We start from the raw sequence: 27,915 nt of genomic DNA, 5'->3' as shown, positions 1-27,915 counted from the left end.
TTCGCTGGTAAAGGTAAAGGGACCCCTGACCATTAGGTCCAGTCATGGCCGACTCTGGGGCTGTGGGGCTCATCTCGCTTTACTGGCCGAGGGAGCCGGCGTACAGCTTCTGGGTCATGTGGCCAGCATGACTAAGCCGTTTTTGGCGAACCAGAGCAGCGCACAGAAACGCTGTTTACCTTCCCGCTGGAGCGGTACCTATTTATCTACTTGCACTCTGATGTGCTTTCGAATTGCTAGGTTGGCAGGAACATGGACCAAGCAATGGAAGCTCACCCCATCGAACTGCCGACCTTCAGATCAGCAAGCCCTGGGCTCTGTGGTTTAACCCTCAGCACCACCCGCACCCTTATGACTTAGCTGGATATCACCCTAAATCCCAATGAATTCAGTGTGAAATATTTAAGCATGTACCTAACTATCCAACTGAAATCACTGATGTCAAAAGGGCTTCTTTTTGACTGGATGTTGCTCACAGTACACTTCATGTATTTAGAGATTCACCCATTACAGAGGGCAGAACAATATTTTAAAACACATAAACAGGACTATAATGCAAGACCCTTGAAAAACAAGTGAAGATTTGTTAATATTTTATCACTTGTTTTGTAATCAAATTGAGCCATTCTTACAAATCCGAGGATAATACAGCATTGTTTTTACTTGACTGAGAAAAAATGCAAACCAGCCAACATGCTGATCAATATAGATTGTCACAACTATGTTGTTACTTTTTAAATGGAAGAGCAACAAAAGAATGATCTAAGTGTTTTTAGACACAAATATAGGTGGTTACAATGTGAACTTCACTACAGTTATTATGTGTCATTAAAGGCAAGATGATATGACTACGGCTGGGCGATATCGGCTTTTTTATATTGTGGTGTATCACCAGCCAAACATTGTGGTTTGGTGATATACTGCGATGTTGGAAAAGCAAGCTGCATTGGTCTCTGCCCACGAGACACCTGGTGAAACTGCCCCAGCTATCACCTCCGGAACTGAGGCGGTTTCACCCAGGTGCTCATGGGCTGGGACAACGCAGTTTGCTTGCGCAGCTCAGCTGGGCAGGGGACAGGTTCCCTCTCCCCAGCTGAGATAGCCCAGTGCACACTCCTCAGTCAAGCAGTTTAAAGATGGAGAGGGAGGAAAAGTTTCTCCCTCTGCATTGTATGAGGGCAGAGTGTGATAGCGGTTTCACTCAGCAATATATCACTGGTGAAACTGCCACCACTCCTGAGTCCCTCTGCTACCAGTGCCACTGGAGGCAGGAACTCTAGTGGACACTGGTAGCAGAGAGACTCAGGAGTGGTGGTGGTGCCACCAGCGATATACCACTGAGTGAAGCTCCTCATACTGGTCCTGGGAGATATATTGATGTATCACCCAGGCCTAAATATGACATACTGGGCAGACTTTCATATTGATGATGAAGTGGTTATTTTATTAGAACATTACTCTTGGGGGGCATGTAATTTGTATCTTTAAAAATCATGCCAACAATGACTGACAAATTTTCTGATTGCAATGTTGCCCATTCTCAATTTCTGAAAAAAGAAAACTCAAATCATCTTTAAAATCACACCCCATGGGCTATGTGCCCACACTAGAACCCAAGAGAGGAAAAGAGAATAAAAGATCAGGGGTAAGGAAAATGCCCTCTGCGCATGATGCAACACAGTTATTACTTCACAGGGTCTTCATCCTTAAAGCTATTTATCATATTAAATCCTTCAATAGTTTATAGCACTGTGAGATTTTTTAAAAGACAGCTAACGAATTTAATTAAAAAATAAATAACATTATGGAGATCAGTTAGCAGGTGGGATGGGGATAAATCTGTAATGAAAAAGTCTATATAAAAGAGGCATTCCAACAAACCATATTTGCCTAAAACTCTCAAATTAGATGCAGATTAACTGCAAAGTTGAGCTATTCTCTCCTCCCAAAAGCTGGAGCTAAGGCCCTGTTTCTCAACAGGTGGCCCACAAGCCAAACCAGTCTTCAGACCAGCCTCTCTGATCAGCACAACCAGCCACAGTTTCTTCTGCTCTCCTTCCAATTGTCACCATGCAATTCTCTGTTGTTGTTTTTGTTGGCTGCCAGCAACCAGCCTTTGGTTCCAAGTTTTCTTATAACACACAGGTGTGTAAGGAAACATCTTGGTAGAGGCTTAGATGTCACCAGGTCCAGACAACATAGCACAGTTCTTTTTCCCCCCTGTTGTTTTTTTCTACTACAGTTATTATTCTGCAGTCTAATACTGGTACCCAAGGAGTCACGGCTAAGAAGAGAGCTTTCTTCTGTCTCACAAATCAGTTAAAACAGGGTGGTTATCTTTAGTAAGTGTACTTATGTGGCTGAAAATATATTAAATTAGTTCTCTGTTTTGGTGCATAAACAGTGAGTTATACTTCTTCACTGACATTTTGTTTCCAGAAACTCCAGATTCACTGCATAGCAGGAAAAACAAATAGCTAAATCAGCAGGCAAGCAGAAATCTCAGCAAAATTTAACTTAGTTTGGTGATGGCATCTCAAGTTTGCTTTTGCCACCAGAGCTCCAATTAATGCCAGAGGGCAATACATTTCACAGCACGTCTTTTCTCTACCCTGACAAAAGAACATTTGGTAACTCTTACTAAGTTAGGGCCTTTGCTTACCCTATCCCTTATTTTTTTTCCTTACTTGTATGTTGCTACCCGGCAAGGTGGCAATGCCGTCTTTCCAGTCTAAGGCACCCATTACATCGAAGTCTGCAGTCTGGGCGATGGCTGGTTTTTTCTCCGATATATTCTGTTCCATCTTTCAGCTTAGTCTTTGATTTTTTTAAAAAAAATTAAGAAACAAAACTAGGCTTGAAAACAAAACAAAAAGGCACAGAATCAACAGGCCAGTTGTGTACATTTTATGAACAATTTTAGGGAGGGGGGAGGCTTTGAAACATGAAAAAATGTCATCCTTCAATAAGGTGCATCTTCACACTGAAGCAACTGGTGTAAAAGAAACAGAGTGTTTTGTGACTTAACTGTGTGCTGCCTACCTGCGTATTTGTACAGTTCTTACCTTATTGTGAGAGAAGAGGTCTCTATACTTAATTTTTTAGGAAATAGCCATGGCTTAAAGAAAAATCATAGGCTTTGCCGAGAGAAGGCCTGTGACATCTCAGAGGAAGTATCAGAACCCAGGAAGCTGCCTTATACTAGTCAGACTATTTGTTCATTGAGCCTAGCACTGTCTGCTTTGACTAGTTGCAGAGTTCTAGGCAGACGTCTATCACATCACCTGCTATTTCATCTTTCTAAATGGAGACTTGTGGATTGTACCAGGGACCTTGTGCTCTGCCACTGTACTATGGTCCCTCCCAAATCTCTAGTTAAAAGGCTCTCAAGCAGCATGCCTGAAAAAATCACTGCCTGTTATCTAGATAAGGAATTGTTGTCAGGGTGACAGTGCTGGGATAGTTGAACAGTTGGTCTGACTTGGTATAAGCAGATCCTTATGCCTGTGCTACTATTACTGTTGTTGTTAAGTCATTTCTATACCACAAACACATATAAAAACATATGCATGTGGTGCAGAGAATATCAATTGAAACCAAAACAAAATAACAAAATCAAGCAGAATGCATTAAAGAAATGGGTTTACAAAAATGGTTCATCTGACTATAAATCATGAAATGAAAACCATATATCTTTTTCATAAGAAGGCTTGCTGAAATAACCAAGACTTAAGCTGACACTCAAAGTTCATTACCAACTTCATTATGTTAGGTAGAGTGTTCTATAATGCCGGGGCTCCCATGCTAAATGCATAATTTGTTGAGGACAGCCAGGCACCATCAAATGATTGTAGATTGGGCAGAAATATTTTAAGTACACTAGCTCCAAGTGTACTTAAGGAGGCAGTGGAAGACAGGAGTGCCTGGTGTGCTCTGGTCCATGGGGTCACGAAGAGTCGGACACGACTAAACGACTAAACAACAACAGCCCCAAGTTACTTAGGGCTTTATATACTATTAGTAAGATTTGAATATAGTTGGTAGAAAATGCCTTTAAACAGCTGGGCCTCAGAATTCTGCAGCTTCTAAACTAATCTAATGGGTAGCTCCTTACACCAAGTGGATTATAATAGTCTAGGTTATCAGTGCTTGAATTCCCATAGTCAAACAATCCTGTAATCAGAAAGTAAAAAAAACAAAACATTTTTTTCTTGCTGATTCAGAAAGGTCATATTGCACACAGTGGCCAAAACAGCATCACTGACCATATTACATGTGTGGGAAACAAAATAGCTTTGACCATATCATTGTAGAAGTGTTTTTCACACAATAAAATGAACAAGAGTTCCGAGACTTATTTTGTTTTTATTAAATAATTAATTAAATCTTATTTTTTTAAAATATTTTATAACCACAGACAAACACCCTTCTTGTTTTTAAAACATAACAAGTTCATGATTAGCCTATTCTACAAATAAAGTGTGATACATGTGTTAGTTGTGGTTTGCGTGCTATGGCATATCAAACCTACCAAGGTAAGAAATGACTAAAATTCACTTTGAATGGTTGGTGACCCTTTTCTGTGGCACTTAATGGCATTTTATACCTTAGTTTGAAAGAGACCAAAATTAGCTTTATTTTGATACCAAAATAAGCCCAATTGGTTTAAAAATAAGCAAAACAGGAGGTTTTTTCTAAGCTGACACAGAAATTGCATTAGCCTAAATCACATGAAAATTTTTAAACAATTAAAATTTATCAAATTTTGGACCAAAAAATCTTTTAAAAATAAAAAGGTTATCTCACAGGTATCTCTACACATTAAAATTTTTTGAAGAAAATCTGAGTTGTCAGAGCACATGGCACCAGGTGATTTGGCGTGGAATGACCCCCTACTGAACATCTTCCAATATCACAGTGAACACTCACATTATAGAGAGCTTATAACCCACCTACACTCAGTAGCCAGAAGCCTCACAGTCAGACACTGGAGAGACCTGTCAGGGGTGAACAAGGACCAGTGGGAAACAGCCTTACTAGAAAAGCTAACCAACAAACTGAAACTGACACAGGGACAAATAGAAGAGGATGCCTTCACCCCAGTATGGCTCCCCTTTTTCACGTACAAAACCAAACAAGAACCCACCAACAGCATACGAATCAATCTGGCTTACTTGACCCAACTCACAAAGGCAAACAAACCCCATTGCAGCCAACTAACCATACCCTGGGCCCCCAACCTCTCTCGCTACCAAGGAAACGTAACAAGCGAACAGAAAGAGATGCTATCTAGAAAACACTAATGTCCCATAACAAATGTAACTGATCTGTAGAAAAGACTGTACAACTTGAGAAAAGAGGCATGTACTTTTGTAAACCAAGAAAAACTTTAATAAAAATAGATAAACTGCAGTATCTACTAGAGTAACAGTGAACACTACTCTTAGATTCTTTTCAGATATGGCTCTAGCTGTAAATAGAGATGGGAAGAGTATGGGAATAATGGATACACGGGTCTATATTTCTTATTTTTGAATAAACAAACTTCAGTTTTATAGCTCATGGATAATTGTGTTATGTGGGGAGCCAACAGGAGTTCCAGCTATATTTTTATTCACTTCCCCCTAACAGATGTTTCATGCTGCAGAATAAAGGCCCTCCAATTCTATAACATAATGGGAACTTTTGCTGGATTACTTTAATAATTACATAGCTGTTCCACAAAAAAATACATTAAATTATGTAATACTTCTAACATTTAACAATGAAGGTTAAAAAAACATATACCTTTGCAGAGAATTTTTAACCATTTTCCTCCTCAAAACTATGCTAGACTAATCTAGGCAGGAAAATATTGACAGTCAATTCAGTTCAACCCATAACCAGTGAAAACAAATTGCTCTGGGGAAATCACACTGCCATTTCATTTGTATGGTTCTTTAAAAAAAACAATACAAGACAAAACAATCCATTGGCAGAACTTCATGCCATTTGATTTAATAAAGGAAACCTTTTGAGAGGCAGTAAGTCCATTGCCTTGATTTTATGAATTTGTGATTCAAGCTGCTATAGTGAACTATCTGATTAACTCCTTTGTGGACACATAGTTAAAACAGTAACAGCAAATAACTCCTTAATAAGTCTAAGGCTTCTAGCAAGTACCACCTCCAGCAATGGCATCTGAAGGCATCACACTCCATCCTGAGGCAGGCAAAGTTTCTTTAGGGTCACTTCCAAACTACCTGTTTATTACACATTCATCCCAGTTTGTTTGCACTAAGCTAGCAAAGAGATTATATGATGTCTGCTGTTTATTGAGCTTTGGTTTGTGTGGAGGTTATACTGCTTCCTGTCAACTGATTGTCATCCTGTATTTTCTAGTCCAGTTTGTTGTGCCAGAGTGCTTTAATCCCCTTCAATAGTGCAAACCTAAATGTTTTCTTTAATGTACATGAAAACATGTTGTAGTCTGTAGGGTTTTTTAAATTTCACACAAACTTGAGATGTGAATTCATCTAAGAGATTTGTACATTATTAGAAAAGTAAAATAAACACTTTAGACTTGTAATTATAGACCAAAGTCATATGAACAGTCAACGCCACCATCAAGCAAACCCTTCCTCACAAGTTATTTACAAAGATTCCAGCACCTGAGTAATTCCTGTTGCTTTTAAACTTAGAAAACTACAAAATTTTAGAACTCAAATTCTGCTCTTAACTGTTACCTAATTTAACAGTTTATAGCTCATAAACAAACACTGCATAAATAAATACTGTTACAGCTGTTAAATGCTTCCTAGTCCCTTGTCTCTCCAAAAAAGTCACTCACAAGGTACAGCTCATACACTGTTCCCCACTCCACTCTGCCTCATTCTTGTCCTTTGCCTTGTGTTTCAGCCTTGCTATTCACTTCTGTGTCCACATCAGCTTAACCTATGGGCTGCATTTGGAGAAATTGTATTATCCAACTTCCCTAGATGCTGTCATTTTTTTCTGAACAGTCAGGTACACAGTCAGGGTCAGGGAATGCTCCTGGACCCAGCACTGTCTAGGGATATGCAAGTGATGGAGGTTGCTTGGGCTGGTTTTGCAACCATGGCCTTACCTAGGGAAGACTGACCTAGCCACAGATTTAAATCTTTTAAATAAATGAATGAAACACTAGCCTTTGATTTACAACAGCAATACCATTATATTGTGCTATTATAAAACAACATTTATACAATAAACCTAGTTCTATGGGTAGGGGAAGCATAAGCATCTCTCACATTAAAATACAGTACTGTACAAGTTGTCAACACTTTGAAGGTCTTTCCTCTAAGTTAACAGTTAGCCATCTGTTCAGTGGTGTACCATATGATATGTGAACTCCTCATGTACATCAATTCTGATCTGAAATGGCAATTCACATGCAGAAGTCTGTTTCTGACTGCCCTTGATGGGCATAGTGTATCTTTATATTCAACAAAACAACAGGAAAACACCTGTGGTGACAGTTTCATGCAGGGGTTCTGTTGCTGGCCGTCAAACATATTAGTGAAGCACAAATAAGCCCACCCTGCCCCACTGTGCTCCATCCCCACTTCACAACTCCCGTTATGCCCCCATTATGCCCTCTTCCAAAAGGACCCATGCAGCATCAACTGGACACGAGCAAAATTGTTGCCATCTGTATTACTAACTGCTCATTATACAACATAATCCAAACTTACAAAACAGTTGGCATACTTAATCAAACCACTAGCACAGGGGTGTCAAACTCAACTTTATCGGGGGCCGCATCAGCAGTTTGGTCACCCTCAAAGGGCCGGTTGTATATGTAGGACTATGTAAAGGACATGTAAAGTGGAGGTTTCCTGTGTAGAACGGCCGGCGCTGCTAGAGGGCAGACGTTCTCTGGCTTGTAGGCTGCCGCGCATGCGCTGAAGAGGCGGCTTTCTTGTGTCAAAAAAAAAAAGCGAGAATAAAAGGTGAAGGCTGGCGGCCGGCGGCAGCTACACGGGCCACATGACGAGGTCTGGTGGGCCGGATTCGGCCCGCGGGCCTTGTGTTTGACACCCGTGCACTAGCACATCTAATGGCCAATATTATCTTCCTCCATGTGCTGATAGTATCTAAGGATATATCTTAATGCATAATCTGTCAAACAGATATTCCCAGCTATGAGAATGGCATCGGAGAGTGCCGGCCGTACCGTGCTCTGCAACCCAGTGTCCTTGATGCAAGTCGGCATTCTCGGACAATCTGCAGGTCTACGAAACAGTCCTCCCCCAACCTGGGGAGTCTGCCAGGGCTAATTACTCCCATATCAGCCCTGAATTACTAGCACGGCTGGGGTCCAGTTGTATGGGAGTCAGCCATTTCCCACTGCTGGAAACAGGAAGCTCTCCTTTTACATTATCTTAACATTACATGCACAAATTGTTAGAAGCGGATCAAACATGAAGGCTTCCTATCAACTCTCTTGCGGTAGCTCTATGCCAGCTCAGTGGGCAAGGTTTTCCTAGGATCAGTACTGTACAATGTTGCCAGCTCATGCTACATACATTGATAAAAAGAGACTTAGTGGCATCACCATCAATTCGGGAACTTCCTGCACTGTCAAAGGTGGTGCTGAAGAGGAACTTTTGAAGAAACATGCAAAGTAATAATGGAGTGATTTCCCGCTTTTATTTGTAGTATCTTAACTAATAACAGGAACATCGGGGGGGAATTCTTATGGCAGAAGGCTTTGATGATCTGGGCCATGGATAGGCAAACTAAGGCCCGGGGGCCAGATCCGGCCTAATCGCCTTCTAAATCCGGTCTGCACATGGTCCAGGAATCAGCATGTTTTTACATGAGTAGAATGTGTCCTTTTATTTAAAATGCATCTCTGGGTTATTTGTGTGGCCTGCCTGGTGTTTTTACATGAGTAGAATGTGTGCTTTTATTTAAAATGCATCTCTGGGTTATTTGTGGGGCATAAGAATTCATTCCTCCCTCCCCCCAAAAAATATATAGTCTGAGGGACAATGGACCGGCCCCCTGCTGAAAAAGTTTGCTGACCCCTGATCTGGGCTAACAGCCAAGGTGGCATATAAGGGGATACTGCAATGTAATATAATAATAGTAACATACTTTTTCCACATTGACAAGCCATATCTCTAACTATGGTAATACATCATTTTTATGCAATGGTAGCCACTGAATATAGTCAAGGTCATGACCTCTCCATGTTTTGCAGAAAAGGTTATCATGGAGTTTCTGTCAAGGACAATATATTGAAATGAAGCCTGCAACATCTATAACAGAATATTGTGAAGGAACAATCTTTCTTTAGAGACAACAGCCTGCTGCTTGAAAGATGAAGATATATTTAATGAGATTTAATGGGTCTATTCTCCTTTTAAAAAAACAATAAAATGCTCTCTGTATGCTACAGAATTTCCAGCATATCACAATTGATCTTGTTTCTATTGTTTTCCTTTTGCACCCTTCTCTTTCACAAAGATAGGGATCAACATTTTGCTCCAATGCAAATAGCAGGCATTTTAAAGTCAGCTGCCCCTACCCCGAAAATAGAGTTTGCCTCAAGTCAGAAATAAACATTTCCTTTGTAGAAACCTTTGATGGCTACCTTGCTTGCAAACAACATGCTTTCTTCTCAAATGCCTCAGTAGGGATGTTTATATTGTTTATCTAGTAGCAGACTGCCTGTTTGAACTTATGATCTGAAAATACCTTTCTTTTCAATAAAGACCTGCATAAATTCTTTTTCTGCTCTATTCTAGTCATCCCTTTTTTCTGTCCCCCACAACCTCCACTTCCTAAAAATGGGAATATCAGTGAAGAAAAATATACTCGGTGACCAGGGCACGGTGCAGAGATAAAAGAAGAACTGATAGTGCAGCCAATTTTTTCAATTTGCCACTAGAAAGGCAACACATCATAACCAATACTCAGTTTGCTAACAGAATGACTCACAACCTTTCCCTTTATGATAGTCATACTCACACTTACGCTAAACGTTATAAACACGTTATATAAACTGCATGTTATAAACACATGCAGAAGTAGTTGTTCGGACACAAACTGCATCTGACCAACCCTGTAAAACAGAGGTGGGGAACCTCAGTCCTGGGGGTCAATTGCAGTCTTCCAGGCCTATCTGGCCCTCAAGACTCTCCCTAGGCCATGAACCCACCCACCCCACACCCTTTCCAGTCCTGCTATGCACCTTCTTAAATGTTTTAATCTGGCCTGTAATGTGTTTAAACTGTTATAATGAGTGAAGAATGGAGAGATGTGTGATGTATGGGTGTAAAACTTTGACTTTGACATGGCTGGAATGTAGCCGAATGGTACAAAAGTAAAAGTGACAGACCACTTTTGCTTCTACCTGTGCCCACCACTGGCATGTGACCCCAGAAGGTTTCATACAAATGAATATGCCCCTCAGACTGAAAAGGGTTCCCCATTTCTGAGGTAAGCATTGGCTTTTTGTATACAAATCTACATGGGACTTTTCAAGCCCTTACAGTCAATGCATACAGTGTACATTGGATGGCACACAATTAATATGACAAAGGTGGTTGTGGGAATTAGGTGTGAATGAGAAGCCTAGTCATATGCATTATGGAAATTTAATCAGTGGTATTGGGAAGAAGTAATCAAGTAATCCAGCATTAACCAGCTTCACACAATTATTATTTCACTCTAGTCACAATCATTTCATCTTTGCCAACTGCAGGTTAAAATGTAAGTTAAGAGAATGGCCAGTTGGTTATGATGATCAGTGTTTCAATCAACAGTAATTCCCTTAACATTGTTTTATTACCACAAAAATTATTACAAAAGTATTGGCTTATTCCTGAAACTTGTGTTTTAAGCAGCTGTCACAACCAGGTAATATTTACAAGGCACCTTAATGAACGGACACTTCCTGATTTTAGTGAAAACTACAAATGCCAACAGAAAATACCCTAAAAAAACCTGCCATCTGCAATTTAGACATTAACACTTTTATCATGGCTAAAAGATTATTGGGATACAAATCAGCCAGATAAAAACCATCATCCTGTAGCATAAGGATGTAAAGTCTAGAAAGGTTAAACAAAAAGTATGTGTGTAAGGAGCTAAAAGATTCCATGGCAGCTGATCAGCAGTTAAGGATAGAAGTTAACCAACTTTTAATGGTTTGGATAGAAGTGGAACAGAGTTTGGGAATTTTAAGAACAAAACGTGAGCAGTGTATAAACATAGTTTGCGATAGGAGGCAGTGTGATTAAGTTGCAAACCTAAGAGCAATTGTTATTTTGGAAATATTACAGGACTTCTGTTGGTAGAAATATATGCATTACTATGCATATTTCACTGCCCTTGGCATTTTAATATCACATAATTAAAATGTTGAAATTTAATAGTATTCTTTGATGCGCACCAAACTTATTTGTCTACCTTATCAGAAGTGATCAAACATTAAGGTTAAGGGATGACTTTCACTTACTAACATACTTCAGAAACAGACAGGTTTTAATTTGAAAGCAAGTTAGTAACACAAAAGTATGTTTCTTTCCAGACAATAAGAACATAAGAGTACAGATTTAGGCATGTCATAGCACAAAACTCAGTTATAGGATTGGGCTATGCTACACCAAAAACTAAAACCATGAGTTAATACATAGTTGAACACCACATTCTCTTATTATTTCATCTAACTGATGTGCTAACATAACCTTATATTCAGTCCACTTAAAATAATTCTAAGCTTGGAAGGTCATTATAACTCTTTATCCAAAGTTCAGTTGTACTATTTTGAGTAAGGGAACAAAATTATTTGCTCTACCCCTAGGTCTGAAGGTCTTTCTGACCCAATGTAACTACTGACAATCATGTCACTTATGATAGGTTGAGCTACTTCAGGCTACCTGGAAGCCCTTTCTGAGCCTACTGAACCAACAACCAACTTCCCAGCCACCAGTAATGACAATATCTTTATCTCGTCATAGAGAAATGAGTAAAATAACCAGCTACTACAGTAGCCTTAATAATGTAACCTGGTAAAATACATTTAAGTGAGAAATATGCTTATTGTCCATGATAACAACTGAATGTAATATGCTCTCCATGATAACAACTGAATGTAATGTGCTCTCATGTACATCCCATTAAAATTAACACTGTCATTTACTTCGGCAATAAAAGATAATATCATTCATAAAGCAAGAGATTCCTGCTAATCAGAGCAAATGAAAAGCAATATGCACTTTGACAATTTATACTGGAATTCTTTGGAGCTTCAAATATAGAAACCATATCTATATTTTACAAAAATCATATTTTACAAGTAGTCAGTTTTGGAAGGAAACATTTGTAGATTGAGAAATTACTCAGTTCAATGATGTCCACATATATATGTTGGTTGTTCATCCAATTCATTTCTGAGGGGAAACTGGCACTCCTTTACTGGCAATAACTGTTAGTTTCACCCATATACCCATCTCTTTTGAGTTATACATGTAATTATTTTGCTAGAACTCTCTCACTAGGTTCCAAGGCCATTCTTTTGATAATTTATGATTTGTACATATTAAACATTCCATTGCCCATCAACAGATGAAACATGGTTTTTCCTAGTCACATCATCAGAAAAAGCATAAAAGATAGATAAGAGAAAAAAGTTAACCTGACAGGAAGTATGAGTTGTTTATCACAAATGCCCATTATCACGTAACAGTTTCCACCACTGTATACTTTTCCATTTTTGATTATGAATAACTTGAAGGTGCTGATACAATAGCAGTATAATGTTACATTATAAATTGAACACAAAGCCTCATCTCTCTTTCCATTCTATCCTATGCATGTTAACTGGGAAATAAGTTTAACTGCTGCTCAATGGAGCTTATTTCCAGATAAGCACATAAAGGGCCAAAGCCATACAGCACAATCCAAAGTAAGTCTACTCAGAAGTTAAATGAGACCTCCTCCCAGGTAAGTGTGTATAAGGATTGCAACCTCTGTCTTTCAGCTTTTGCAGTGGGGGTAGGAAGGAAACCTGTGGCCCCCTATACACTGTTGGACTCACATCAACCCCAGCCAACATGGCTAATGTCAGAAATAATGGAGGATGCAGGCTCCCCATCCCTGTACTACACAGTCCAGTATTCCATTCTTCTAATGTTTGACAAATATGCTACAAAATAAAAAAATCCATTATTCTCAAGAATAATTCACTGACAAAAAAAACAACTAACACTGAAACTATACTTCTAACGTCTCCAAAATAACTGTATAGGTGGGAAATAATCTGAAATGATGAAATTATCATACAGCATACTATGTGAGGGATATGAACAAAGGATGACCACATTACGATGTGCTGACTGAACACGCAGATACATAGTAACTTGTTTCAGACAGAATGCTAAACTATTATTTGTTTAGCTTAATTCTGACTTGTTTGTACATTCAAACCCAACTAAGCTCACCAACTATGATCTGAAACCATGGTCGGAAGGTAACTTGCATATTTCACTATGAACATGGATTCTAGGAACATGCTTCCTACCATCAATACGTGGGGGGGGGGCTTAACAAAGCTATAGTTAAATAACCAAACTTTTATCAGACTAGTGTCTAATCAATCCATGGCCCCATCCAGAGAACTCTGCAACTAACTTTTCTAAATTGTAGCTACCTGCACAAACTTGCAACACAGGCTCCTCCTACACATGTACTATTGAGCCCATCCTACAAGTAAAAAAGTTTTTATCTTAATTCTGAAATCAAATTTTCTACAGTATGCCCCAGAATATCAGTAGCTGGGCATGACAAAAAGAGAGCGTTGTCACACTTAGGTCCTGTTTATGGGCTTCTCACAGACATCTGGTTGGCCAGTGTGAACAGAATTCTGGACTAGATGGACCTTTGGCCTGATCCAGCAGGGCTGTTCTTATATTCTTTCAATGAAAGTCTCAGGGGGAACCTCTGCACAGCTCTTTGTGCCATAGGCCACAAGGAACACTGTATTCCCCCACCCCACCCCTTCCCACAGAATCAGGAAATACACAAACAAACAGGCAATTCTACCAGCAAAATCAATTTACTGTACTGATTCTATTAGCACAGGCCATTCACATGGGCAGAAACAATAGGGATTAAAGGGTGGGAATAATGTCCTGCTAGAATGGCCTTTGCTCCTTGCTAATTCCCTGTATACATCTCTCTACCTGCTATTATCCCTTGCAACTCTAATTCTTATACAAGTATTTCACCACACTAGAACTTCTGCATGCATGTAAACCCATTCATTGCAAGAATGATTTCTACAGGATGAGAGTGAAGTTCAAGAAAAGTTTAGTTACACCTGATTTTTGTCATAGCCCTTTAACTACTTGCCAAAGAGTGCCAATTGAGGCTCCTTAAGAGGAAATGGCCACAATGCAAATGCACATGTATAAGCATTTAAGCCCCATGGAAATTAAGGGTTTGATTTCACAGAAGCTCTATACTGGAACATGGTCAACTATTTCAAAACATAGTATGATTTTGGCTGAAAACATATAGTTCTATAATTCTTATTAAAGATCTTTGCAAGCAAGAAAACAGCTTTCCTGGCCTATCTCCTGCTTTAAAGTAATTCATTTTGAATGTACACTTAGGGAGTGTAAAGGTACAATTAGAGGTTTTATTCTGCTATATATTAACTCCCAAAGGGACTACAATGGTTTCAGCAGAGCCTGCTGAAGATTATTGACTTCTTCCACCAAAAGTCAATAATCCTGCCAAGACAGGATTAAGCACTCAAAGTGCTTAGAATATATTTTCTCAGTAATCTTTACAATAGCCTTGTAAAGTACACCAGTCATATAATCATATTGCAGGAAGGGGGCTAAGAGATAGTGACTTGTATATGACTACATATTACGTTAGTTGGTGAAATTTGCACCCATTACTTCAGATCCTGTGTTAATGCAACCTTTCTGTGGAATTATCTGGCCTATCAGCAGAGGAGATGGGGATGAGGAATGCATTGCTTATCCTTTCCTGAAATTCAGAAGTGCACAGTGGCATTAGTACAGACTGTTGCAGCTGGCCAGCCAGGATCCACATCTGAGACATCTTCAAGGACAAATTATATATTATATTTTTTGCTGTCAATCTAAAATGCTTTAAGGGTACATATAATGTAATATGTGAAAAAAACAACCCCTTGTTTAAAACCATGTTTCATAGTACTGTACACTAATCAAAGACCCATGCAGAATTGGCTACAGCTCCCTAGAGAGTATACACTTTGTTGTGAACAATGGGGAGTCCTGTGCCACTTTAAAGACCAACAGGTTTATTATGACATAAGCTTTTGTGGCCCAGAACTTATTTCATCAATTGCCATTCTCAGCTAGCAGACATACATATATACAGGTGTAAAGAAAAAAAATGTAAACAATAGGACCATTAAATGCCAGAGGTACAATCTGTGACATGTATACTTTTGAGCTCTGCAGTTTGGCCCCACGGTTTACATTTTTTCTGTACACCTCTACACTAGTCAGATCCCATCTGAAGAATTGTATTCAGTCCTGGACATTGCACTGGAGAAAATAACTCCTGTGAGGAAAGGTTGAAGAAACTGGATATGTTGAGCCTAAAAAAGAGAAGATGGAGGGAGAAAATGATAGCACTTTTCAAATACTTAAAAGGCTGTCGCGTAAAAGAGGACAAAGACTTGTTCTCTGCTCTTCAGAAGGAGCTTAATGGGCTTAAGTTACAGAAGGATAGATTTCAATTACCCATTAGGAGAAACTTCTTAATGGTAAAAGTAGTCGGATAATGGAACTAATTACATAGAGGAGCGGGCAGCTCTCCTCACTGGAGATCTTCAAGACTGGATTGCCCTCTGATTGGGATGCTCTAACTCTGGATTTCCTACAGCGAGCAGCAATTTGGTCTAGAGGGCATGTGGCTGTTTGTGCTATATATGCATTATTATCCGTGCAAGTAGGAAGAGATGGAGCACTGCTCAGAGAAAGCACAAGTGCTGCGTGTAGAAGGCCCCAGGTTTCAATTTGAGATCAACATACAATATAATCTGACCAGGAATATAGGCTTCCTATTTTCCTGGGGTCACAGTTTGCAACAGTTCCATACCACAGGAATAGACAGGAATAAGACACTCTCTCCTCCACACCACCACATAAAAGTTTTCTCTCCATATTTTTTTACACATCAGGCAAATAAGGGTGGGGTGGGGGTTAAACAAAACCTCCTGTCACAATAAGTCTTTGAAGATGCCACCGGACATTTGTTGTTGCCTGACTGTGAAACACTAGACATATCTCAACTTTAAATGACCAAAACAACCCAAGGGGCCTCCTATGGGACTTACTCGCAGGTAAGCATGGGTAAGCCTAACACAGCCACCCACCAAGACCTTTGTTTTTTAGTGGTTGTGGGGTGGGGAGGCGCAGGTGGTGGGGAGGGGAAAGAAGGGAAACCTCACCCACCCACCCAAGCACAAAGCAGAAATTATGGGATGGGGAAGAAGGAAGATGCGACGGGTGGCCGGGGCGGGGGCGAGCGGAGAGGAAAGACAACTTGGCATCCTCTCCAAACTTCCCCACAGGACTTGGGGAGCGCGGCGGTAACCGAGGCGGCCACAGAGTTAAATGAGGGGAAGGGGCAGTTTCCGAGCCCCGGGTCGAGGTGGGGGGTTGGGAGCCCCCACTCCGTCGCTCGCTCATTTACCTACCAACTCACTCCGATTTGGGGGGGGGTGTTGAGCGCACTTAATGGGACAGACCCCCCCTTCCTCCTCCTCACTTTCTTCTCAAAATGGCGGGAGGAAGCGCCGCCTAACGGTGTGTGCAGCGCACGCGAAGCAGCGACGGCGACGGGGGGGACGGACGACGACGACAAAAGACGAGGGCCCCCCGCCCCCCATGCACAAAGTAATCCTCTTTTCCTCCCGTCCCATTCCATCCCCCTCCCCAAACTGAATTCGAAGTACAAAGAGGGGTTGAGAGCCTCCGCTCTTTCCTTCCTGGCCGACACCCCCCCCCCCCGCACTCCCCATCTCTTTTCCCTACTCACCTCCTCCCCTCGCTGGACTCTTCTCCTTTAAACTCCCACAACAATTCTTCACCCGCCCCCCCCCCTCCGTCCCTCCACTCTTCCCTTACCGGAGCGGTGCTCGGAGCGGCCAAGGCGCATGCGCGTAATAACTGGGGCGGCGCGGGCCGTTCCGGCCGGTTTGTGAGGGAACCCGAGGGATTGAGGCCCGGAGTGGAGGCGGCGGAGCGCGCGAGAGCGAGGGGATGAGGGTGGGAGGGGCGCGAGGCTCAGGCGGGAGCGCGCGCATCGGCCGGCTCCTGGGGGGCGGCAGGGGGATGTTTTTGGCAGGCGACTTGGGAGGGGAGTTTTTTTTTGCGTGACACAAGTTGCGACACAAACACACACCCACACACACCCCTGAATCTTGTGGTGTATGGGGATTCTGGCCCATAGGATGTTGCTGACCTACAGCTCCCATCCTTCCTGCCCCATGGTCATGCTGGCTGGGGCTCATGGGAGTTGGGAGTCCAACAGCATCTTCTGTTGAGAGGGGGGGTGTCCCACACAGGGGTGGCTCATCCTGTTTGGCCGCCTGAGGCAAAACAGGAAGGTGCCATCGCCCCGTCCTGCCTAAGCCTCACTTACTGGGGTCATGAGGTGCCAGCTTTTGGGGAGGTCTGGCAGAGATCTGGTGAGATCTGGTGCAAGCTACCTGAGATCTTGCAAGAGATCAGGAGTGCCGGCTTGGCCCCACGACCGTGGGTGACCGGGGTCGTGGGTGCCATGCAGCGTGCATGGCCCTGGCACTGAAATTGTGAGTGCCCAGCTCCTTCATGGGGAGTTTTGTGGCACCCAGGGCCCCAAGGAATGGGCACCTATGCAAGAGATCCACAAGATCTCACCGGAAGCCGCCTCTGTGTGACCCCAGCCCATGGGATTCGGCCGCCTGAAGCAGCTGCTTCATGAGCAGACCAGCTCTGGTTGCAGGTTCGACATCCCTGCTTTCAAGAACAGCAGCTCCTTTTTCAGTTTTTTAATGTGGCAACAGGATTGGTTTAGACCTCTTTCCCCTGGTATCGTATCCACATGCATGTCATACAGTTACGCTTGTGAGTTCTGATGTATTACTTGTCTTTTAAGAGGGTTGGGATTTGATAATGAAGAAAATAGCTTGCAGGGTTTATGTGTTCACATCCAACGCCCCTTACCAAATTTGCACCCAAGGCTGTTTTTGCATCTACAGCAGCTTTTATGATTCAATAAGTCTTGTCATGCGGTCATGATTGTCTTGCCACTTTTAATGCATGGTATTTTTGTTATCTTGCCATTTGTTCAAGTTGTTTACCTCCATAATTGGGAACACTTTATTGCTCAGTTATGTCTGAATGCTAAAACAATAACAATATTTTCCCCCAATAAAAAGATTCTTCTCCCATTGGAGTTGTAAGACGCATCTATAATGCAGGGAAAAATAAAGCCTCAAGCAGGCCTGAAACTGTTACAATTTAAATGAAAATGGGATCGAAGGAAGATGATACATGAGAAGCTAAATGGCTCACATGAAGTACATGTTAAACTAGTCTTGATTGCTAGAGTGAGATACTATTAAAACCTGCTATTAAAATTCACTAAACAGGAGCACATATTTTGCCTAATCTGCATATCTGATTTGATGTTAGAATCATAATTCTGCTGATGGTTAGGCAGCATGCTGGTACATTTTAGTTGCAATCCTATACATGGGGGGAAATCCCATCAAATTTAATAGGAATTACTGGCAAGTAAACGACTAAACAACAACAACAAAACATGCATAGCACCACACTGGTGTAACTCATACAACACACAGACACACACATCTGCATGTGTGCACACACAAGTTTATGGTGTCTTCTGCTCTTAAGGCTGCAATCCTGTATCCGTTTATGGGGTCTATGGGACTGTGCTGTAACATTTATTAATTTAAATATACCCACAATGGATTTATTAGCGGCAGTTATCATCAGTGTCCTTCGGTCAAGTCCATCAAACTGAGCTAGTCTATCCATGTCAAAGTTGCTAATTTGTCATTGAACCAGACAGAGATCTCCCCAATGTAGGGCAGTTTATACCATTTTCCTGTTTGTGTGTGTTTTGTTGGTTTGTGCCACTTTCCACCACAGGGCTCTTGAGTCAGATGAAAACAAAAGCATGTGGTTCATACCTGGCCAACGACATTGTGGATGGGCACATGCGGAGATCACAATCACCTCTTCCTTCTTCATTCACCTGTGTGCAGGCATGGATAACATTATAAAGAGAAGGGATTTCAAGTGTGTATCAAGTAACCACACCCACCCCTGTGGACAGCAGGATCTAGAATCAATCTAGATTGAAAGCAGTATGTTGAGGACTAGCATGAATGATTGGAGATTGAGAAAAACCTACATTTTTGTGCTACAAACAGGTTAGTGTATACACAGTCCGAGTCAAACCATTGGTCCATCCAGCTCAGTATTGTCTATACTGACTGGTAGTGGCTCTCCAGGATTTAAGATGGGGTTCTCCTCCAGCCCTACCTGGAGATAGGACTGTGACCTGCATTTACAGCAGATGCTCTACCACTGAATTATGGCCCTTCCCCATATTCCATCCTGCCTGCTCCACAGAATCACTTAGCTGCATTTTCCTGTACTAGATAGGGGTCCCTTCCAACTCTATGATTCTGTGGTTCAAACCTGCAGATTATGGTTAGTACAATCCTTCTAACCAGGTTTGCAAAGCCATTTCAAAGTACATAACAGCGGCCACTCTAATGAGGAAGTTCACAACGTGTGGAACTTTGGCACAGCTTTGATAGGTTTTCAAAGTGGTTTAGGTTAATACAATACGAAAAATTTAATTTGGGTGGTGTGTGTGTGTGTGTGTGTGTTGTAATGATTTTGTCCAAAATAGCCCATTCTAGATCTTCTGGAAAGTGACAGCTTTATGGATAGTACAAAGCAATGTGCTTGCTGAGGTTTTATACAGTGGTGTAGCAACAATGTCATAACGGCTGTTCGAAATAATTGCTCACATATGTCTTCAGGCTTCATCTTTTTAAAGCTGTGGTGTGGTGATAAGAGTTTAGCATAATGCATCCAATTTGATGGACAAGTCGGTGTCGCTCACCTCAGCTGGTGCTACCGCAAAAAAACCTTTACTTTGGTATCACTGAATTAAAAGAAGCAGCTTCCTTTTAGAGTCCAAACTTCTGTTTGCTCATTTCTCCCCCAGCCAATTGATTCCCAAATGAGCCCTGTTTTGATTGGAGTGACCGGAGCTGATCTTCCTTTATCTTTTGTGCTGAAAGTGAAAGGATCGATTGTAACTGAAATAGTACAACTGGCTTGCCATGAGTATATCTGGTATGCATAATCTACCAAAGTCTGTCGGATGATTTAGCATTCCTGTTGCTCTACAGTTTATACAGCTGCAGATAGATTTTATTTGTTTATATGTTTTGAAAGATTTGTATCCTGCCTTTTTGTCCCATCATGAGACAATCAAGGGGGATAATTTTTGGGGAGGGGGGCATGGAAGAAGATACAAGATGGGTAGGGATATAATACTCAGGTATACACTTCTATCTTTAAATGTTTCAATGGCAGACATCACAGTTCTTCAGGAACATTCTCCAAACTAATCTAATATATATTTATTTATGTAAGCTGTTCCGGGAGCCTTTCCAGCTGAAGAGCAGGATAAAAATGCTTTCAATAAAATTACTGAACAGACAACAAGAAATGCATGTATTTATTATGATTTGTATACAGTGCAGTGCTAAGTAACTGTCCTATTAGTGCAACAGGACTTATTCCTGCACCTTACCTTCCCTAAATCTGCTCCAAAGATTTGGGGGGAACCTCAGAACAAATATAGGGGCACACAGGGGGAGGAGAGGGGGGCATGTCCCATCTCACACATTTAAATTCTTGAGATGACAAGATACTTAACACTGCATTGGATACAAGTCACAGTATCACCCAGTTTCTACAAAAGGTCAAGATGGATATACAGTGGTACCTCTGGTTACATACGCTTCAGGTTACATACGCTTCAGGTTACAAACTCTGCTAACCCAGAAATAGTGCTTCAGGTTAAGAACTTTGCTTCAGGATGAAATTGTGCTCTGGTGGCACGGCGGCAGCAGGAGGCCCCATTAGCTAAAGTGGTGCTTCAGGTTAAGAACAGTTTCAGGTTAAGTACGGACCTCCGGAACGAATTAGGTACTTAACCCGAGGTACCACTATAAAAGAATACCACAATATGTTACAATGAAACAACATAATAAAACAGCAAAACACACCAGAATCTATATAGAACAAATCAAATGCCAGTCAAACCCTCAAACTGCCTAAAAGGTTGACATGAACATATATGCTAAAGGAGGGAATTTAGGTGCCACTACTGGAAAGGACTTCTATTCATGTCTCCACCTATCTAACCCCGGGCATGGGGTGTACCTAGAGAAGGATCTCCCATTTATTGCCAGGAAGGTTTATATGAATGTTATGGCACAGTCCTGGAAAATAATCACGATTTTTAGAGAGATGTATCTCACTTTGTGGTAATTGTGATGCAGAGACTCTTTGATTTTATAATGATTTAGGAATGTCTGGTGTGCTGTGTTAGTTAGGCAGAATCCAAGAATGAGGACTATTCAGCACCAGAACACAATATGCACAGTTAGGACCATCAAACAGTGCAAATTTGATTCAATATATAATTGCACATGGACAAAAGTAACAAAGTAAACCATCTTCTATACACGATGATAAAATGCAAGGTATATTAAAAGACAGAAGTGAACACAACAGGCAAACTATTTCAAATTGTGCAAATGAGGCAAACTACTCTTTCAGTTGCTCAACAGCAAGATAAAACGGCTTCTGAACACAGTGAGTGACAAATTACAGCATGTATTGAAAGACAGATGAAAACACACTCTCCCAGACAAGCAAGTTTTCAGTTGGTTGCAATATATTTGGCAACTGAAAGTTTTGTTTATCTGCAACAGGTTAAGACAGTTTTTCTTGTGCCTTTCAATATCCTGTCATGCACATCTCAATCTCCGAACTGAGGAAGACTTCCAGGGTATCAACACATGCCTCAGGTTCAGTTCCCTTAGAATGAAGGTCACTGAAGCCTCTTTATGATACATGGTTTTATTCATATGTATATGTATATGTATATGTATATGTATATGTATATGTATATGTATAACCTAAGCATAGGGAGGAGGGGCTCAAAGCATGAATACTTCATCAGATCTTGCGTCCCCATTAGGTTTCTAGAGGAGTCCCAGCTTAGGTTAAGCACGTAGCAAGACATGCCTCTGTGTCTTCAGCTTCTAGGGCATGTTGAATTTTTCAACTTTCAAATTCCAAAAATGAGGGGTGCTAACAAGTTGTAACATGACTTGGGAATTCAAAAGATGTATTGGTTAAATTAACATATTTTAGTTTGGTTTGGTAAATAACTACATTAAAATATTTGCTTTTTGAGGGTTTTTTTGTGGAATTTCCATTAATTTAAACCTGTGTTACTAATTTTTGTGTGGAAAAAATGTGTGAAAAAATTACATAAAAATCTTTAAAAATGATTGCCAAGTACTTCCAGTTATATTACTTGTCCATTAGTAGTTCTTCTTCTTCTTCTTCTTCTTCTTCTTCTTCTTCTTCTTCTTCTTCTTCTTCTTCTTCTTCTTCTTCTTCTTCTTCTTTGGCTACTACTACTTCCATCCTAACCAGTGTGGATTGACCTACAATGGCTCCTAAACAGAGAACAGGACTGGGGACATTCACACATATGAGCAAATTAATTGGAACTGGCAGAGAGTTGTTGCTCTCTGAAGTCCCAACTCAGATCTTTCTGTACATCCGAGGACACCTTCTGTCAACTCCAGTGTTTCATGCTGATAGACTGTTCTGACGGGGTCTATGAACCTCCTTTGACATGTAAACTTACAACAGCGGAAGTAAATAAGTTAACTGATGGCCCTGTCAGGCTCAGTCTATAGAGAGGTGTGCGAAACAAGGAAGCAGGCAGGTGTATACACATAAGGTGTGTGATCTTTGTTGTACATTCTGTTTCTGTAAACTGTCTTGTGCATAGTAATATAGAAAGGTGGCATACAAATTAAAAGTCAAATGAAAAGAAATGAAAAATGTGAGGGCTACATCAGAGGCCAAGGAACAAGTCAGTGAATCAAAGCAAGACTTGATGAAAGTTGCTTAAATTTCTTTTACATTTGGTTTAAATTAACTGGTGCCATTGCTTTCTAATGTTGTTTTATGATTACAAGGTAATGTTGCATGCTTAGTAGGATATGTTTTATGCAGAAAAGCAAAACAAAAAAAATTCAGCACTACCTGAAATTTTCAGAAGGTAATTTTTTTTTATTGTTTTCCGAGAGCAATTTAGGTGCTTTTTAATCAAACATAGATTAACCAAGCTAAATGTTGTCCAGTCAAAAAATAATACCAGATTTGACTTCCTCACACCCAAAAACAAATTCTTAAGACCCCTCCTCTCCCTGAAGAAATTTTGAAAAATAAAGTTTAGCCCCCTAAGATGACATGCATTACCAGTAGTACAGGGCTTGCACAGCTTCTCCTGGTTCAGATGTTATGGAGTAGAGCTGTCTGTCATTAGTATACTGATGGGAACAGCCCAGGGCTCCTTCAGATTAACTGACTAGAAGATTTCTGCTGCAGGTGCCCCAAGTGCTGTTGTCACTTAAACATTAAAGCTGCATGCTGTGAATTTTTTATTATTATTATTATTTGCAGTAGGACACCCCCATGTGAAATCAAGAACTCCAAGGATCAGAACTCCCTGTGTGTTTTCGAAAATGTTTGCTCAAATAGTTTGCCTAAGGTCTTGAATTAAACTGATGGCAATGGCAAACCCTCTTCCCACATACAGAAATGTTTCAAACTAGCCAAGAGAAACAGCTCTTTCAATATACCAAATTATGTCAGGTTTGTTGAAAAAATACAACCCATAGCAAAGTATTTCCTGGTGTTTTTTGAAGGCACAGCGAGCATAAAATACATATTTATATAGTCTTTTAAATGCAGATTAGGTACCCAGTAGAGGGATACATGAGCACAATTATGATTATTTTGCTTTCCCTACCTTCTCCCAGATTTGCTCTGTTTTGCCAAGGGTGGGGGGGCATCCTTTTATTTTTGGCCATAGCTGTATTGCTGCACCTTCCCGGCGCTATCGAGAAAGTACTTTCTCAAGCAATATTTTTTCAAAGAGGGATTTTTGGAGCCAGGAGATAAGGGGTGAGCTTTGCATCTGTCTGTACAGAAGCTATTAAATTCTTATCACAGGTCGTTTATAGGCCCGGGGATTTGGAGTACATAAACAGGCAGATGCAAATGTCCTCCAGTGTTCTTGCTCCTCAGGAGGCACTGGGGAGAGCACAATCGCTTCAATTTGCAGCCCATTCTCTGTTGTTCCATTAATTTCCAGCAAAAACAGATACACCTGTTCTATCCAATATAGATTTGGGAAAGTGTCTTGTCTGTCTGTCCGTTTGTTCTCTATGTAAAAGGGAGTCATTGGAGCACCCTAAAAGGTAAAGGTAAAGGGACCCCTGACTGTTAAGTCCAGTCACGGATGACTCTGGGGTTGCGGCGCTCATCTTGCTCTATAGGCCGAGGGAGTCAGTGTTTGTCCACAGACAGTGTTTCCGGGTCATGTGGCCAGCATGACTAAGCTGCTTCTGGTGAACCAGAGCAGCGCACGGAAACGCCGTTTACCTTCCCGCCGGAGCGGTACCTATTTATCTACTTGCACTTTGACGTGCTTTCGAACTGCTAGGTTGGCAGGAGCAGGGACCGAGCAACGGGAGCTCACCCCGTCACGGAGGTTTGAACCGCTGACCTTCCTATTCGGCAAGCCCTAGGCTCAGTGGTTTAGACCACAGCACCACCCGTGTCCTACAATTGCCTAACCTTGACTCCCATACGTTCAGGTCGGGGGTCACAAGCAAGAGACTTCAACCAGGAGACTGAAGCAAAACAGCGGCCAGTCGGCCTAATCATTATTGTTGCAACAAGACTTCCCACTACCACAAAGACAAAGCAGCCAGAAGCCCTGATCAATTGTTACATCAGCTTTTTAGAAGTTTCCCATGGTACATTTCCAGAAGCATCCTCAAGACATCATAGATATGTCACATAAAAGGTGTGGAGATCCAGGCATGCCCCAGTCACTCAAATATAGTCTTTCACACGTACTCCATCACAGTACAAAGGAATGTATTTACAGTTCCCTGGTCCCTGAGTCAAGTCATACACACCCCTTAGTCTTGTCCAGGCTTCATCCCATTATGGAGTGAGTAGGCATTGTGATTGAGATGTTTATCTGTCTGACGCTAGGTCATGACTCCTTTCGAAGGCCCTGCTGACATGACTACATCTGGGGGATTATGGTGGGCTCATTAACCTCTCCCCTTGTACCTCACTTCCCTGGGTCCTAAATGCCATTGGAACTGAGAAGATTGGTACGAGTGATATGAATTTCTAAAGTTTTCCCATTGAGCCAGTACATGCAGTGGCGTAGTGTGGAGGGTGCAGGGGGGGCCGGCCACACCGGGCGCAACATCTGGGGGGGGCGCGCTCGCACTCGAGTGCTAAAATCCACGGGTTAGGGGGCGCAAATTACTTGCCTTGCCCCGGGTGCTGACAACCCACGCTACGCCACTGAGTACATGGATACATTTATCAGGGAATTGCTACATTTGGTATTGGCGCTTTGCCTGTTTTCCTGTGTTGGAGACCTGGGGCTCAGCTGGGGCTCCTCCTGCAAACTGAGCTGAGCTTCCCTTGCAGATGCAATGCCTTTGCAGATATGTTGCTGTTAATTTTCTTGACATTAGGGGCTGCTGTCGGGGATCTTGAGTTTCTGATTAGACAGGCACTTTGTGAATGGAGTCTTGAACCTAAATGCAGTGCTCCCCCCCTTAAAATGTTTAGGGGTACTCTCATTTTGACTCAAGAAAATCACCATTTTATAGTTCAAATTGGGAGAAATAAATACTTTAAATGGACAAAAGTAGAAAGATTCACAAAATGTTTAGGGGTATGCGTCCCCCTGGGTCTCCCAGAAAAAAACACTGCCTAAATGAATGGTTTTGGTAATGTGTGAGGCAAGGCTCGTGGTGGTGGGGTGTCTCTCAGCACCTCCCATCCTGTAACATCTATAGGTTTGGCTGGCTGTTGGGTATCATCACCAAGTTTGGAGCGAGGGTTCCTAAGGCGGGGCGCTTACAGAAATTGAAGACTGATAAAATGAGAAACTGAGGAAACCAAAGTTGGCATTGCAAATCGGCCAGAAGTTTCCTGGCAGAACCTAACCTACTTTCTGCCCACTGGCTGCCCACAGACAAACCTTGATGAACCAAATAAATTGGCTGAATTAGTGTTAAATGGCAACCAGCAAACAGGATGGTAGAGAAAGATGGATTTGGAGGACTATGAAGCAACCTAAAATGCAAATGCTTGAGGAAAGCCATGCATGAGCTCAGGCTGTGTGTGTGTGTGTGTGTGTGTGTGTGTGTGTGTTGCAACATATAATTGACCCAATCATAGTGCATTAATGGTGAATTTATACTGGCTTGCACACACATTTTGTTTTATCAGTTGTTCTGTGGTGCTTCCCCAATGTTATTGCATTACAGTCATACCTTGGAAGTTGAATGGAAACTGTTCCAGAAGTCTGTTTGACTTCCAAAATGTTCAGAAACCAAAGCGCGGCTTCTGATTGGCTGCAGGAAGCTCCTGCAACCAATCGGAAGTCACGGAAGCCCTGTTGGGCGTTCAGCTTCAAAAAATAGTTCACAAACCGGAACACTCACTTCCGGGTTTGTGGCGTTCAGGAGCCAAAACGTTTGAGAACTAAGCTGTTGGAAAACCAAGGTACGACTGTATTGCTGTTTGGAGATGCCCTCTTGGAATAGAGCCTGGGAGACCAGGGTTCAAATCTCTTCGGCCATGAAGCTCACTGGGCGATCTTGGGCCAGTCTCTGCTTCGCAGTCTTATGTACCTTACAGGCTTGTTGTGGGGATTAAATGAGGAGGGGAAGAACTATGTACACCACCTTGAGTTCCTAGGAGAAAACGGTGGAATATAAATGCAATAATAAAATAAATAGAACACAAAAGCAGGGCAAAATAAAACAAAAACAGAACATCTGTGGTGTAAATAGTTATAGTATTTCAACAAAAAGTTATGGGGCACACACCGATTGGAATCAAAGCAGTGTGCCCAATCTGAAATTTTGCAGGAGCAAACAGTACTGAGAGAGGGGTCACGTACAACTGCCCTGATACCATCATGTGCAAAAATAGTCATCAGTTCCTAATAGGGCACCTGGAGGAGCCCTCTGTCACACTGAAGGATAGTTTGGGACCTGGGCAAATGAATGAACCTGAGACAGGGAAGTCCCTTGGTAGAAAGCACGAGAACAGAGAAGCCAGTTGCTTTATTTGCCCCAGGATTAAGCTTGCCAAGCCTGAAACTCTGAGTAACAAAGGGATTATTTTCCTTCCGAAAGCATTTCAATACAACCCTGGAAGAGAATGAAGTTGTGCACAATGTATGGGACTAAAGATAAATGCTGCCGGGGACCCAAACCTGTGGGAGAGCAGCTGGGGGGAATTAAAGGCTGCGCTGAATGATTTTGCTGCATAATACATAAGAGGTCAAGGAAGAGGAAAAATGATAAAAAAATCACCTGTATATGTGTGTGTGTGTATAAATGTCTGTGGAATCTTTAAACGGAAAGAAATAAAGTCTTTTATGTGCTAAATCCCGCATGGGAGATTTTGGGCTGCTAAT

The 27,915-nt window shown here is 41.6% G+C and overlaps 1 protein-coding gene across 13 annotated transcripts in view; it reads right to left on the bottom strand.

The window, feature by feature from the left end:
- The window catches only part of LOC128418640 (lethal(3)malignant brain tumor-like protein 4), a 58,858-nt gene extending 41,535 nt beyond the window's left edge, over positions 1-17,323 (bottom strand). For 2 of the 13 annotated variants that reach the window (XM_053398527.1, XM_053398535.1), the window contains exons 1-2: positions 17,166-17,317; positions 2,688-2,856 (exon numbers count right to left, since the gene is read on the bottom strand). In XM_053398527.1, coding sequence (XP_053254502.1) covers positions 2,688-2,804 — 117 coding nt within the window. In that variant the 5' untranslated portion in view covers positions 2,805-2,856; positions 17,166-17,317. Of the gene's footprint in view, positions 1-2,687; positions 2,857-17,076 lie in introns of all 13 variants that reach the window. The other 11 variants (XM_053398532.1, XM_053398533.1, XM_053398538.1 and 8 more) reach the window with 9 other exon arrangements.
- Positions 17,324-27,915: the final 10,592 nt, after the last annotated feature.

The sequence above is a fragment of the Podarcis raffonei genome, chromosome 8 (genome assembly GCF_027172205.1).
Source record: "Podarcis raffonei isolate rPodRaf1 chromosome 8, rPodRaf1.pri, whole genome shotgun sequence".
NCBI lineage: Eukaryota > Metazoa > Chordata > Lepidosauria > Squamata > Lacertidae > Podarcis > Podarcis raffonei.
Note: the sequence above shows the minus strand (reverse complement) of the source record. Positions and strands in the feature narration are given on the sequence as shown.